This window comes from Sinocyclocheilus rhinocerous, unplaced genomic scaffold, assembly GCF_001515625.1.
Source record: "Sinocyclocheilus rhinocerous isolate Xijiao unplaced genomic scaffold, SAMN03320098_v1.1 scaffold1137, whole genome shotgun sequence".
In the NCBI taxonomy this organism is placed as follows: Eukaryota; Metazoa; Chordata; class Actinopteri; order Cypriniformes; family Cyprinidae; genus Sinocyclocheilus; species Sinocyclocheilus rhinocerous.
The window spans coordinates 288,847-303,330 of NW_015647153.1; the positions used below are offsets into that span (position 1 = coordinate 288,847).

General features: G+C 35.0%; 1 protein-coding gene across 1 annotated transcript in view; it reads right to left on the bottom strand.

Annotated features, from left to right (window-relative positions):
• Positions 1 to 6,555: 6,555 nt before the first annotated feature.
• The window catches only part of LOC107709018 (paladin-like), a 60,049-nt gene continuing 52,120 nt past the window's right edge, over positions 6,556 to 14,484 (bottom strand). Inside the window, exon 16 of the mRNA XM_016513413.1 lies at positions 6,556 to 6,813. Coding sequence (XP_016368899.1) covers positions 6,556 to 6,813 — 258 coding nt within the window. The remainder of the gene's footprint in view (positions 6,814 to 14,484) is intronic.

Genomic DNA, 14,484 nt, shown 5'->3' on the forward strand with positions numbered 1-14,484 from the left:
CTCTCAGGATGCGGAGTATTTAAATCTCTTTTGAATGAGCGTTTGCCCTGTTTACTTTCACTTTCGATTTCGCAATCACACGCACTCTGTGTAGCCTAAAGGGAGCACATCTTGCAAGATCAGATATTTGACAGTGAGCTCCGGATCTGTTGAGCAGCAAATGCTCCAGCATGGTCTTGTCAGTCATCTCTCCTTATTCTCTCGACCTGTGATCAGTCAGATCTGACTCCTGCAGCTCTTGTTGGATGTAAGGTTGCCAAGTCCACGTTTTTTTCCCACAGAATTGGGCTACTTTTAAACTGTTGCCATGCGATTATTTTCCCAAGTGGGTTAAAGGTTTGAAATATTGCATAAACTACATTTGACTGAAATGCCTGTATTGAAATATTTTGCATTCAATTTCAACCTGTGATAAAACTTTCATGGACTTTTTCATTAACTGTTCCCTCCTGGTGGAATGAAGCTGAGTTTAATCATTTTCCATCTTTCAATTTACATCTCTTTTATCTTCATTTGACCCTCTAACTCTAGCACTCTTTATTCTAATGCTAATTCTAATTTTATCTGCTTGTTGTTTTAATTAAATAAACTTGACCCTCTAACATTTGCACTCTCTATTCTATTTCGATTCTAACTACTTGTTTTATTTAAACAGAAAAGAGCCTTTAACACTAGCATTCTCTATTCCTTCTACTTGTTTTCTTTTTATTATAAATAATGACCTTCTAACACAAGCATTATCTAGGCTATTCTTTTTCTGTTCTATTGACTTGTTTTATTTTTATTTAAAAAATTCGCCCATGCAATTTCACAGAGGAAAGGTAAATGTGAACGCACTTTCATGCTTCTCGTTCTTGTTGTGAACGGGACATTTGCCATCCCAATTCTAGGGGAAGAGCTGCAAAACAGGCTTCTGCTCCTCCTCTGCAGTGTCTGGCACTGAAGCGCTTCAATCTGCTGCTCTCTGGTTTCATTTTCATTCATCTAAGAGGCTCATGATGTGATAAAACCCCGAACAACTTCCGTACCTGCGGATAAGCCTGAGAGCGAGCAGAGATCTGGAGCCAGCTGCATAAACATAGTCATTATGTTAAGACTGTCTTAAAAACTAGTTTGACCAACTAGCAGTTAGCCAAGAGGTAACTAGCCTTACTTTTCATCCATGTGCAGGATGGGAATCTTACTGAGGAGGAATCAGCACTAATACACCTTTTTGAATTTTTCAATTGAGTTTTAGAACCAGAACTGTTATTGCTAGTAAAATTATAAATATTGCATTATCATCTGGCTTCAGGACTCAATGCAATACCAAAATAATTGTGCAAATGTAAACAAAACTACATTACCTTTGACACCAGCAACAAAACATACAGGAAGTGTTTATTTAGCTGCTCTAACTACACGATTACATGGTTTATTGCACTGAATCGTTTGCATCATTCTCCTGCTCTTCACCAGTTGAGAAGCATTGATCTAGAACACCGTGATCGTTGAGAAGGTGTTTTGTCATTAGCTGATTTAGTACATCCTCATCTGAACCGCTCTGAACATGTTTACATGACTTTATGCGTATCAGCAAATATTTACGAACCCCAAAGTTGCAGCAGAACTCGCCGGCATATCTCACAGACGTTAGTCTCATGTTTGCATGGTTGCAGAACTTCCTCTGAAACCACAGAACAAAAAAAATCACATCCTTTATGTCAGTGAGTTACTGTAAGCAATATTTTTAATATCATGCAAGAAATGTTGCTACTACCAGGCAGATATCAGTGAAACATTCGTCTGAGAATGCACAAAATAACTGACAACTGAGTGGCAACATTTAGTGGAAGATTGTAAGATTGAATAGTTTCTGACGAAAATCTAAGTGGTGCTTACCTGCCATGGTTGCCAGGTTGTTTCTTATCTCAAGTGAAGAGAGTCTCTGTGATCTTCTGCTCTCTAGATCCCTCCTTCAATGTGCATGTGTGGGATTTTTCTCCTGTTTTATGGTTCATCGGGAGAAAATTACATTTGATTACATTTTATTAAAGGAATAGCTGGTTCACCCAAAACTGATTTTTTTTTTTTAAATGTTCTCACCCTCAGGCCATCCGAGATTAGGATGAGTTTGTGTCTTCATCAGGTTTGGAGAAATGTAGCATTGCATCAGTGTCTCAGCAATGGATGCTCTGCAGTGAATGGGTGCCGTCAGAATGAGAGTCCAAACAGCTGATAAAAACATCACAATAATCCACAAGTAATCCAATCTGCGCAGATCATGCACCGTTTACAAGCAAACAGCTCTAAACAAACATGTGGATGGGTTTTGATGTGAGACACACAATTCAGAGAAAGTTCATTCAGTACTGGACAGGATTGTGCTTCATTCCGACTCAAATTCCAGTCTGGTCTTTCTGTGTGACGCGGCCAGTTCAGTCCATGTTCTGACTCACGAAGCTGTACTGGTGCCTGACCCGGTTCTTGGCTCCAGAGAGGCCATTGGGAACGGGTTGTGCCGGTGAACTGGTGACATCTGGGCATGACGGGGTGAACGAGCGGGGACACGTGAGCACAAGAACACACAATATAAAGCAGCACAGCTGGTCGGGTTTACTTTGGCTCTGTTCACACAAGCAGGCAAAACAGAGCAGTAAAACCAGCCGAAAACAGTCAAGACCACAGAATGAGAAGAGCACAAAAACCAGCACTCTATCTATCTATCCATCCATCCATCTATGATTGTATATCTATCCATCCAAGTATCTATCCATCCATCCATCCATCCAACTATCTATCCAACTATATATCCATCTATCTATGATTGTATATCTATCCATCCAACTATATACCTATCTATCTATCCATCAACTATATACCTATCTATCTATCCATCCACCTATATACCTATATATCTATCCATCCACCTATCTATCCATCCATCCATCCATCCATCTATGATTGTATATCTATCCATCCAACTATCTATCTATCCATCCATCCATCCATCCATCCATCCATTCATCCATCTAACTATCTATCCAACTATATATCCATCTATCTATGATTGTATATCTATCCATCCAACTATATATCTATCCAGCCAACTATCTATCTATCTATCTATCTAGCCATCTATCTATCTATCCAGCCATCTATCTATCTATCGAGCCATCTATCTATCTATCCATCTATCTATATATCTATCCAGCCAACTATCTATCTATCTATCTATCTATCTAGCCATCTATCTATCCAGCCATCTATCCATCTATCTATCTGTCTATCCAGCCATCTATCTATCTATCGAGCCATCTATCTATCTATCCATCTATCTATATATCTATCCAGCCAACTATCTATCTATCTATCTATCTATCTATCTAGCCATCTATCTATCCAGCCATCTATCCATCTATCTATCTATCTATCTATCTATCCAGCCATCTATCTATCTATCTATCTATCTATCTGTCTGTCTATCTGTCTAACTATCTATCTATCTATCCAGCCATCTATCCAGCCATCTATCCAGCCATCTATCCAGCCATCTATCCAGCCATCTATCCAGCCATCCATCCATCCATCCATCCATCCATGATTGTATATCTATCCATCCATCCATCCATCCATTCATTCATCCATCTAACGATCTATCCAACTATATATCCACCTATCTATGATTGTATATCTATCCATCCAACTATATATCTATCCAGCCAACTATCTATCTATCTATCTATCTATCTATCTATCTATCCAGCCATCTATCCAGCCATCCATCCATCTATCTATCCAGCCATCCATCTATCTATCTATCTATCTATCTATCTATCTGTCTAACTATCTATCTATCTATCTATCTGTCTATCTATCTATCTGTCTAACTATCTATCTATCTATCTATCTATCTATCTGTCTAACTATCTATCTATCTATCTATCTATCTGTCTATCTGTCTAACTATCTATCTGTCTAACTATCTATCAGTTTGGTCGTCTGTCTAAATATCTGTCTGTCTGATTATATATCTATCTATATATCCATCCAACTATATATCTAGCCGTCTAACTATACTGTATATCCGTCTGTCCATCTAATTATATATCCGTCTATCTATCCATCTAAGTATATATCTGTGTGTCTATCTATACCTATGTCTTTCATGTGTCTCTAACCATCTATCAGCCTATCTATCCATCTGTCCTCTAACTACATAACGCTCCGTCTATCTATTCTTCTGTCTAGCTGTCTATCTATCAGTCTTTCCAAGTATGCATCTGTCTATCTGTCCGTCGATTCATCTGTTTCTCTGTACATCTAGACACTGCCCAGTAACTCCCTAGCAACCACTCAGAGCACCTTAGCGACAGCTTGGTAATGCGATATACACAGACCTATAAATGCTTTTAACAAACGTTCCTCCTCTAGCCACACATGGTTTTTTCGTTCAGTGATCTGTCATTGTTGTCTCGTGGATCATCTGGCCTGATTCGAGGAAAACCTAATCATAAATGAGAGTTTATGCCATGAGGCGCAGCTGGATTCAGGTATTAAACACTCGAGGTACCCATGATTCCCTGCGTCAGTTGCGAACGGGATCCGGATCGACTCCCACCGGCAGCTATAAAAACAACAAACACTGGACACAATGAGAAAAGTGTGCAGACAAACACACAGTAAAAGCAGAGCCATCGCAGATGTTATGAGAGCAGAACGCCATCCGTCTTCCTCTGCTGCTCTTTATAGCCAGAGAAATCCCGACAAACACACGATATTAGCAGCTGTAAATCTCCTGACAAACACACCGTCTGCAGCGAGACACAATATCCCGCCTGATCACATGACCTTAAAGGATCGGTTCACTAAAAATCATTGTAACAAAAAGCACAGAAGAAAAATACCTCATATAGGTTTGGTTTTATTTTGGAGGTGAACTGTCTCTTTAAGATCGAAATAATTCATTCTGACTGCCATTTACTTTTAATAATAGAGACAGCATCATTTGTCGCCGATGGGTAAATCGATGCGCACATATAAACAGAGATCTGTACGAAGGTATATCGATCTCTGAGACCTCAAACCCCCTCTGAATGTGCTGGCTAGTGTTGTGTAACAGGGAGAGAGGTCAGAGAGCTGACCGATGACCCGGTCAACAGGACACTTGCAGAGGCGTGATGAACGTGACGCACATTTCCAGGACTAACGCATCTGGATTATCAATGCATTTCACAAAGGAACAAACTGAAGTATAGAGAGAACTAGCTGTGTTAAGTTTGTAAACAAACTTTGATGTTGGCTCGACAAAGCCTTGTTTGAAAGTTTGAAATAAAGCATTATAAAGGTATTCATAATGCACATTGTAATGCATTATATCTTTTCATACAGTAAATAATTGAAACCAATGTTAAAAAGCACTATTATATTCAAAGGTTTGTTTGTCATGTGCATGCATCAAACTTTCTAAAGGTGTAACAATAAATAGATAGTGTTTACAATTATTCATGAGATCCTACAATGCATTATAAGGTGCATTACAGGGCATAATTAATGCATTCAAAATACTTTTACAATGCATTATACTGTATATAAAGGCTTATATATAAAGTAAAGTGTTAGCACTATTTTTAGCTAGATGCCAAGAGTTTCATTTAGTTTAAATTGATGCACTACGTAACTAAAACTGAAATAAATAGTAGTAAAAACATAAAAATGATAAAAAAAATAAAATTATATAGACGTAAAAATTACAAAAACAAACAACAAAATTACTAAAACTTGAAAAAAAAGTTTTTTTCAAAATATTCCTAAAAACTATATTTATTTTTTATGTATTATTATTTTTTAAATGTAGTTTAAATCACGTCCGTGAACTGATTTGATCCTATTCCTAGTCAGTGCAGATGATTCTTTATACAGACAGACTGACTGTAAAACCCCATGACGTTCAGTGAGTGTAAGTGTGAGGAGGATATTCTCAGTCTGTTTGCTTGCTTCAGTTCGTCAGATAAGAGCCAACGTGCAGCGCAGCGATAAGACCTAATGAAGTCTCATTCCAGCGTGGACGGCTCTCGACTCCTGAGCCCTGACCGATAACAAGAGCTTTTCATGTGGACTCGTGAGGCTCTCAGTGGGTTCCTCAGACACCTTACTTCAGCTCCTCTAATGCCATTCTCCTCCAGATTAGTAGCTCGTATTGAGTTGACCATTTATAAGTCACTTTGGATAGGAGCTGAACGGATAATTCAGTGTTTTTTAAGATAGATTTGTTCTTCTTCACACATTTTTATTATATTTATAATATATAAAATATATTAAAGAGAACGAGAGAGAGAGAGAGAGAGAGAGCTTGTGTGAATTAGGCTAGCTCTGTGCGTCCCTCAACAGTGTTCTGCAGCAGCGTCTTTAAACAGCGCTGTTATTACCTCGCTAGTGAGAAATGTCATGTACTGATCACACAGATAAAATACTCCAGAACTCACAAAAAAAAACTATCTGTGTAGTTCTGGTGATATCGGCAGAACAGCAATAGAGTTTCAGCAGAGTTTATTTCTGCTTTGCATGATGATGAACTCAGCACAAATGATGGCGGAAATGCTCTGTAGACTTTTTTGCAACGTAGGCTTTTATAAAGAATTCCAGCCGATGCTGCAGTAAACGCACGTCTGATCTCACCTGCAGCATCCAGTCGCTGAAGGAGCGCTGCCAGGAGTCTCTCTTCTCCAGGTGCAGGTACGTGTTGAAGAGGATCAGGTACATGTAGCGCTCCAGATACAGCAAACTCTTCAGCGTCAGAGCCTGGATCTCCGTCTCACATTTAGAGCTCTTGATCTGTCAGACGACACAAAGAAGAGCCATAAACCACCAACAATCATCTGAGCATCAAGCAGCTGCACTGGATCGCACGAAACAGAGAAATGGTGCAGGTATCGCTGGTGGACTTCAAAAAAAAAAAAAAAACATGGTTACTGTACTTTTACTTTTACTAATAAAAGCATGGTTAATTTTTGTAAGGGAAAAACATGACTCATGTTCAGTATTAGGATTTTTCTATAAAGATATTGTAGTGATGTACTAATTTTGACATGTGGGCAATTTAGAAAGTATAGTTTTGTTAATACATTTTAAATAGGGTAACTTGAAATCTGTAACCTATTACATTTCCTAACTAACCTTCCCAAAACTGAAAGTAGCACACTTTAACTATAACTACACTATTGCATTAAAATAATGCAAATTAATGCCCATAAATCTTCCTCGCTGCTGTAGCAGTTTCAAATGATATAAAACTAGTATATTTACAAAGCTGCTTTCTGAAAATGTTTAAAAAAATTAAATAAATCAAAAATAAAATAAATAAAAATAATCAAAATTTTAAAAATGCTTATATTGTTTAATAAAAATAAAAATAATAAAAAATAAATTAAAAACATTTATACAAAATAAACTAATAAATATAAAAAAATAAATAATATAAAATCAAATAAAAAATAACACCAATTGCTGCAATGTACATGTGGCTTGATAGCATATGTTTTGGTAATAAATTAAAATTTGCTTATTTTCAAATCAATACATATTAAATGTCTGCACTAAATGTCCTTATTGACTAGTGCTGGATAGAATAAATAATAACCATGCTTTTAATATTAGAGTACATAAAAAGGCAAGTATTTTTGTGCTTTTACTCAAGTAAAATAATTTAAAAAAAAAGAGTACTTATAAAATAATCTATTATTAAGGTATCTGTAGTTTTACACAAGTTCACAAAACTCTAAAACTGTAATGATGATTATTAAACAATTACGTCAATTACGTATGATTTGCCCCATATACGTGTTCAATTATGTATTTACAAAAAAAAACTTCTGCAAGCCTCGCAAGCCTCAAAACACATTGCATGTGTAAAACAGAGTCTCACTGGGACAAAAACAATCCAAACAAGAGCAACAATTTAATGGTTTTAAAAAATGAATTAAAGGCACCCCGCTGACTGTGTAATCCTGCGCTTTTATTAATGAGATCAGAGTAATTTATGCAGGCGGCGGGAGATTAATGTTGCCGTAATATTTAGTCTTTACTCAAACTGTCCCAACAAAAGAAACTGCAGAGTATAAAAAAAGGCCGATTACACGCACAGTGTAACAAAAGAAGTGAATTAAACACTTTTCAAGGTAATTTAGCTGTACAGCTACTCTAGCATTGTACTTTTAATGTTATAAACTCTGTTCTGATCATTGATTCTCATCAGCCTGATGCATGCTGGGGTTAAATTGGGACAAATCGATCACCATTGTTTTTCAATCCAATCCAATGCATGTATGATTCAGTAGAGTCTGTTTTAGTGGAATCAGTAAACAAAATGCAACCGTATGCATGAAAGTGAGCATGCACAGACTGAAGCACTTGTGTTTTGGACCTGTTCGAGTATCAAACGAATGAATGCAAAGATATTTCAGTGTTATTTAATGTTACATCAAAAAGGTCAGACATACAAATCTATATCAGATCCATAAAACAAGCTGACAGAATAATGCTGTGCAATCTTGAACATGTGGATGTTCTGGCATCTGTTGGGCTCAAACCGGCGAACTGTCTGAAATAATCAAAGATGAGAACTATTAAAGGCAGCTGTTCGTCTGGTTTCATGATGTGAAATCGTCCCTACAGTTAAATCAGTGCAGCAGCTGCTGAATAATAAATAAAGCCTCCGTGTGATTTAGATGAGGGTCTGAAACTGAATGGTGAAAGCAAACATCAGTTCTCAATAAATCTTCCTCGCTGCTGTGGCAGTTTCAAATGATATAAAACTAGTATATTTACAAAGCTGCTTTCTGAAAATGTTTAAAAAAATTAAATAAATCAAAAATAAAATAAATAAAAATAATCAAAATTTTAAAAATGCTTATATTGTTTAATAAAAATAAAAAATAATAAAAAATAAATTTAAAAAATGTATACAAAATAAACGAATAAATATAAAAAAGTAAATAATATAAAATCAAATAAAAAATAACACCAATTGCTGCAATGTACATGTGGCTTGATAGCATATGTTTTGGTAATAAATTAAAATTTGCTTATTTTCAGTTTCAAATGATATAAAACTAGTATATTTACAAAGCTGCTTTCTGAAAATGTTTAAAAAAATTAAATAAATCAAAAATAAAATAAATAAAAATAATCAAAATTTTAAAAATGCTTATATTGTTTAATAAAAATAAAAAATAATAAAAAATAAATTTAAAAAATGTATACAAAATAAACGAATAAATATAAAAAAGTAAATAATATAAAATCAAATAAAAAATAACACCAATTGCTGCAATGTACATGTGGCTTGATAGCATATGTTTTGGTAATAAATTAAAATTTGCTTATTTTCAAATCAATACATATTAAATGTCTGCACTAAATGTCCTTATTGACTAGTGCTGGATAGAATAAATAATAACCATGCTTTTAATATTAGAGTACATAAAAAGGCAAGTATTTTTGTGCTTTTACTCAAGTAAAATAATTTAAAAAAAAAGAGTACTTATAAAATAATCTATTATTAAGGTATCTGTAGTTTTACACAAGTTCACAAAACTCTAAAACTGTAATGATGATTATTAAACAATTACGTAAAGTTATGCTGATTTGCCCCATATACGTGTTCAATTATGTATTTACAAAAAAAAACTTCTGCAAGCCTCATTAAGTATAAAACACATTGCATGTGTAAAACAGAGTCTCACTGGGACAAAAACAATCCAAACAAGAGCAACAATTTAATGGTTTTAAAAAATGAATTAAAGGCACCCCGCTGACTGTGTAATCCTGCGCTTTTATTAATGAGATCAGAGTAATTTATGCAGGCGGCGGGAGATTAATGTTGCCGTAATATTTAGTCTTTACTCAAACTGTCCCAACAAAAGAAACTGCAGAGTATAAAAAAAGGCCGATTACACGCACAGTGTAACAAAAGAAGTGAATTAAACACTTTTCAAGGTAATTTAGCTGTACAGCTACTCTAGCATTGTACTTTTAATGTTATAAACTCTGTTCTGATCATTGATTCTCATCAGCCTGATGCATGCTGGGGTTAAATTGGGACAAATCGATCACCATTGTTTTTCAATCCAATCCAATGCATGTATGATTCAGTAGAGTCTGTTTTAGTGGAATCAGTAAACAAAATGCAACCGTATGCATGAAAGTGAGCATGCACAGACTGAAGCACTTGTGTTTTGGACCTGTTCGAGTATCAAACGAATGAATGCAAAGATATTTCAGTGTTATTTAATGTTACATCAAAAAGGTCAGACATACAAATCTATATCAGATCCATAAAACAAGCTGACAGAATAATGCTGTGCAATCTTGAACATGTGGATGTTCTGGCATCTGTTGGGCTCAAACCGGCGAACTGTCTGAAATAATCAAAGATGAGAACTATTAAAGGCAGCTGTTCGTCTGGTTTCATGATGTGAAATCGTCCCTACAGTTAAATCAGTGCAGCAGCTGCTGAATAATAAATAAAGCCTCCGTGTGATTTAGATGAGGGTCTGAAACTGAATGGTGAAAGCAAACATCAGTTCTCACACTGCTGTGATTAATGCAGATCACTAAATTTCTCTCTCTTCTGAATTAGACATCATTGCATACAAGACGGGAAATACACCGCTATATCTTTATTTATAAAGTTCTGTTCTAAATATCTTCAAAAGTTGCTGCAACTTCATATTCATACATATACAAATAATTTATTTAATTTTATTATAATTGTATAAAATTTGTATTTGTTTATTTTTATGTTATGTTTTATTTTAATATTATTTGTTTCAATTTTTAGGAATTACAATAATAGTTTTGGATTGTAATTCCTAAAAATTGAAACAAATAATATTAAAATAAAACATAACATAAAAATGAACAAATTAAAATTTAATAATTTAATACAATTATAATAAAATTAAATAAATTATTTTATTAAAAAAAAAATTATATAATAAAAATAAATATTTTGTGTGTTCATTCTCAACACTCATATCACACATGATCTCTATTGCTTTCAGATCTTGCAAAGTAAAGAAAATGTCAAATCAAAAGAAACTTGAGGAATCACCGCCAAGAATGGCTCCACCCACTGATGCTGCTGTTGCCTGGATACCAGCAGCCCAGGTATGATACTGTTACGGGTTCAACAGCTCATCAGCCAATCAGATGCTACCGTATAACATATGGTAACGCTTTTGAAAGAGGAGCTGATAACGGGACTGAACACACAGGACTCTCCAGGGTAACAAGGAATTTATGAACGAGAAGGTCAAAGTGTGCACCTGAACCCTAAAATGAACAAAAATTTAATAATTTAATACAATTATAATAAAATTAAATAAATTATTTTATTAAAAAAAAAATTATATAATAAAAATAAATATTTTGTGTGTTCATTCTCAACACTCATATCACACATGATCTCTATTGCTTTCAGATCTTGCAAAGTAAAGAAAATGTCAAATCAAAAGAAACTTGAGGAATCACCGCCAAGAATGGCTCCACCCACTGATGCTGCTGTTGCCTGGATACCAGCAGCCCAGGTATGATACTGTTACGGGTTCAACAGCTCATCAGCCAATCAGATGCTACCGTATAACATATGGTAACGCTTTTGAAAGAGGAGCTGATAACGGGACTGAACACACAGGACTCTCCAGGGTAACAAGGAATTTATGAACGAGAAGGTCAAAGTGTGCACCTGAACCCTGGAGGTCAAAGGTCATGGGGAAGACTTCACACTGAAAAGAGACCTGATGCTCCACAAACTCGAACCCAGACACTTCACTTCATCACCCTCTGAACTTCTACACAGTTACAGATTAAAAACATGAAAATAACAGCAGAATCTGCTGACAAAGCTGCAAAATCAGCAGTCAGACACCAAGCGTGTGGGATTCAAGGTCTGGAGAAGATCATGCCTGATTTAAAATGCACCAGCAGCCTGAAACCCTCAATCATAATAATAAATGCAAAAACACATGCATCACACACACATGCATTACAGAGATTTACACCACGAACACTTCACCTTAGCAAAGATAAACGAACTGCTAAACTTAACATTAGTCTCAGTCTCAGTCCCACACATGACCGATTGCGGACCGATTCATGCAGACCGCATGCAAAAAACCAAGCTGATAGTCAAAAGTTTGGCTACATGAGAAATAAATAAAATGAATAAACAAACAAAAAAAAAAATAATAATTACAAATTATATAAATACTTTTAAAATAAATAAATAAATAAAATTACAATTAAAAATAGACATTTAAAATCAATACATTTAAATAAAAAGATAAAAATAAGTCAAAATTAAATTGAACGAATAAATAAAATTAAACATTAAACATTTAAAATAAATGCAAGTAAATAAAAGTAAATAAAAAATAAATCGAAATTAAAAAAACATTTAAAATAAGTACATTTAAAAATAAGTAAGCAAGTAAATAAATAAAGGGTTGCAGTGAGTGATGTGGAGATCCTTCACCCACACATGAGCAGAGACGCTGAAAAACTGAGGAGGAATTCAATCAGAGACATAATGGATCCCAAACCAGCCCAAAACATTTCAAACTTTAAATTTAGACCTAAAAACCTGAGGAATGAAAATGTTTCTAATATGAAGTCAGTCTACCAGTGCTTTGATTTATTTATTTATTTTTTGACAAAGTAGGGTTTGCATCAGGTTAGGAAGTAGTATGTAATGCATGCAATGCAATAAAATAAAAATCAGACCATAAAAAGTTCCCTCTACATAAAATGAGTTTGACAGCATTCGGTTTACACTAGTATATGATTACAATTCCCTTCACATAAAAACAGAAGTCTGATACGTCCACATTCCAATGCGTGTATTCATTCCTGCACCATCATTACCAGTTGTGCCCTGCACTCCCAAGAGCCTGTGAATACTGAGGGGCCTCAAACACACACACACCGTCTGGATCATAATAGGTCTAACGCCTGGAAGACACATGTAAAGAATGGAGTCCATACACACACACACGGCTGCTGTGTGCTGCTTTCTGTCTCTGATGTGTGTCTCCATCCTCTCAAAATATTCTTCCTCCATAAAGAAGCTCATATGAAGTGAAATTGCCACATTCCTTCTGATAGGGTGAGAAAATCCACTCCAGATTTCTCAGATTCCCTCCGAACAGCACATTATTAAAGGGACGGTTCAAGTCATACATGACTCTTCTGTCATCATTTACACTCGCTCATGTTGTTCCAAACCCACACGACCTTTCATTTTGTTCAAAACAGGTTTTTAATAAGCCTAGATGTTTAGCAGAATGTTCATGCCGCTCTTTTCAATACAATTAACACAGATGGTGACCAGATATGTTCCAAAACAACAACAACAACAACACACTATAAAAATATCATAAAAGTAGTCTATATCAATCATTGAACAACTACACGGTTTGATCTTTAAAAATAAAAAAATGTCTAAATCTATATCTAAATCAATTAAATCCTGTTTTTTTTTTTTTAAGAAGTTAGTTTGCATTTGCTTAGGAAGAATGCAATGCAATGAAGTGCCCTCTACATAAAATGAGACCGTTGCATTGCAAAAGATGAGAGAGATAGAGAGAGTGAAATGAGAAAGCAGTAGTTCAGGTGCTGTATGACGGTGCATGAAGATGTTTGCTTTAGCCAGGCCTGTATTCATCAGCATGAACATGCACAGAGACTTATACATGCACAAACACGAACATACATGCATATGCATACAGAACAACAACACACTATAAAAATATCATAAAAGTAGTCTATATCAATCATTGAACAACTACACGGTTTGATCTTTAAAAATAAAAAATGTCTAAATCTATATCTAAATCAATTAAATCCTGTTTTTTTTTTTTAAGAAGTTAGTTTGCATTTGCTTAGGAAGAATGCAATGCAATGAAGTGCCCTCTACATAAAATGAGACCGTTGCATTGCAAAAGATGAGAGAGATAGAGAGAGTGAAATGAGAAAGCAGTAGTTCAGGTGCTGTATGACGGTGCATGAAGATGTTTGCTTTAGCCAGGCCTGTATTCATCAGCATGAACATGCACAGAGACTTATACATGCACAAACACGAACATACATGCATATGCATACAGACTGAACCAAACACACACTCCCTGTTGAACATTTGAACATACTTGACTGGATCTACATATACATAAACACGCATATGAAAATGCAAATGCATATATATACATACACACACACACACGTAACATCACAACATATAATATTTATTTATTATTTATATTATTTAGAGCAGATAGTGAAGGAAAAGCATTTTCAAAAAAAAAAGGAAAAGCTGAAATATAACTTTTTATTTGTCACATGTTTTGATCATTACATCACTCCCAGACTTACACTTGTGTTATTACAGTTTGGTGTTTTTACTATTTTTATTCCACTTTAGCACTAGTACTACTACTACTACACACACAC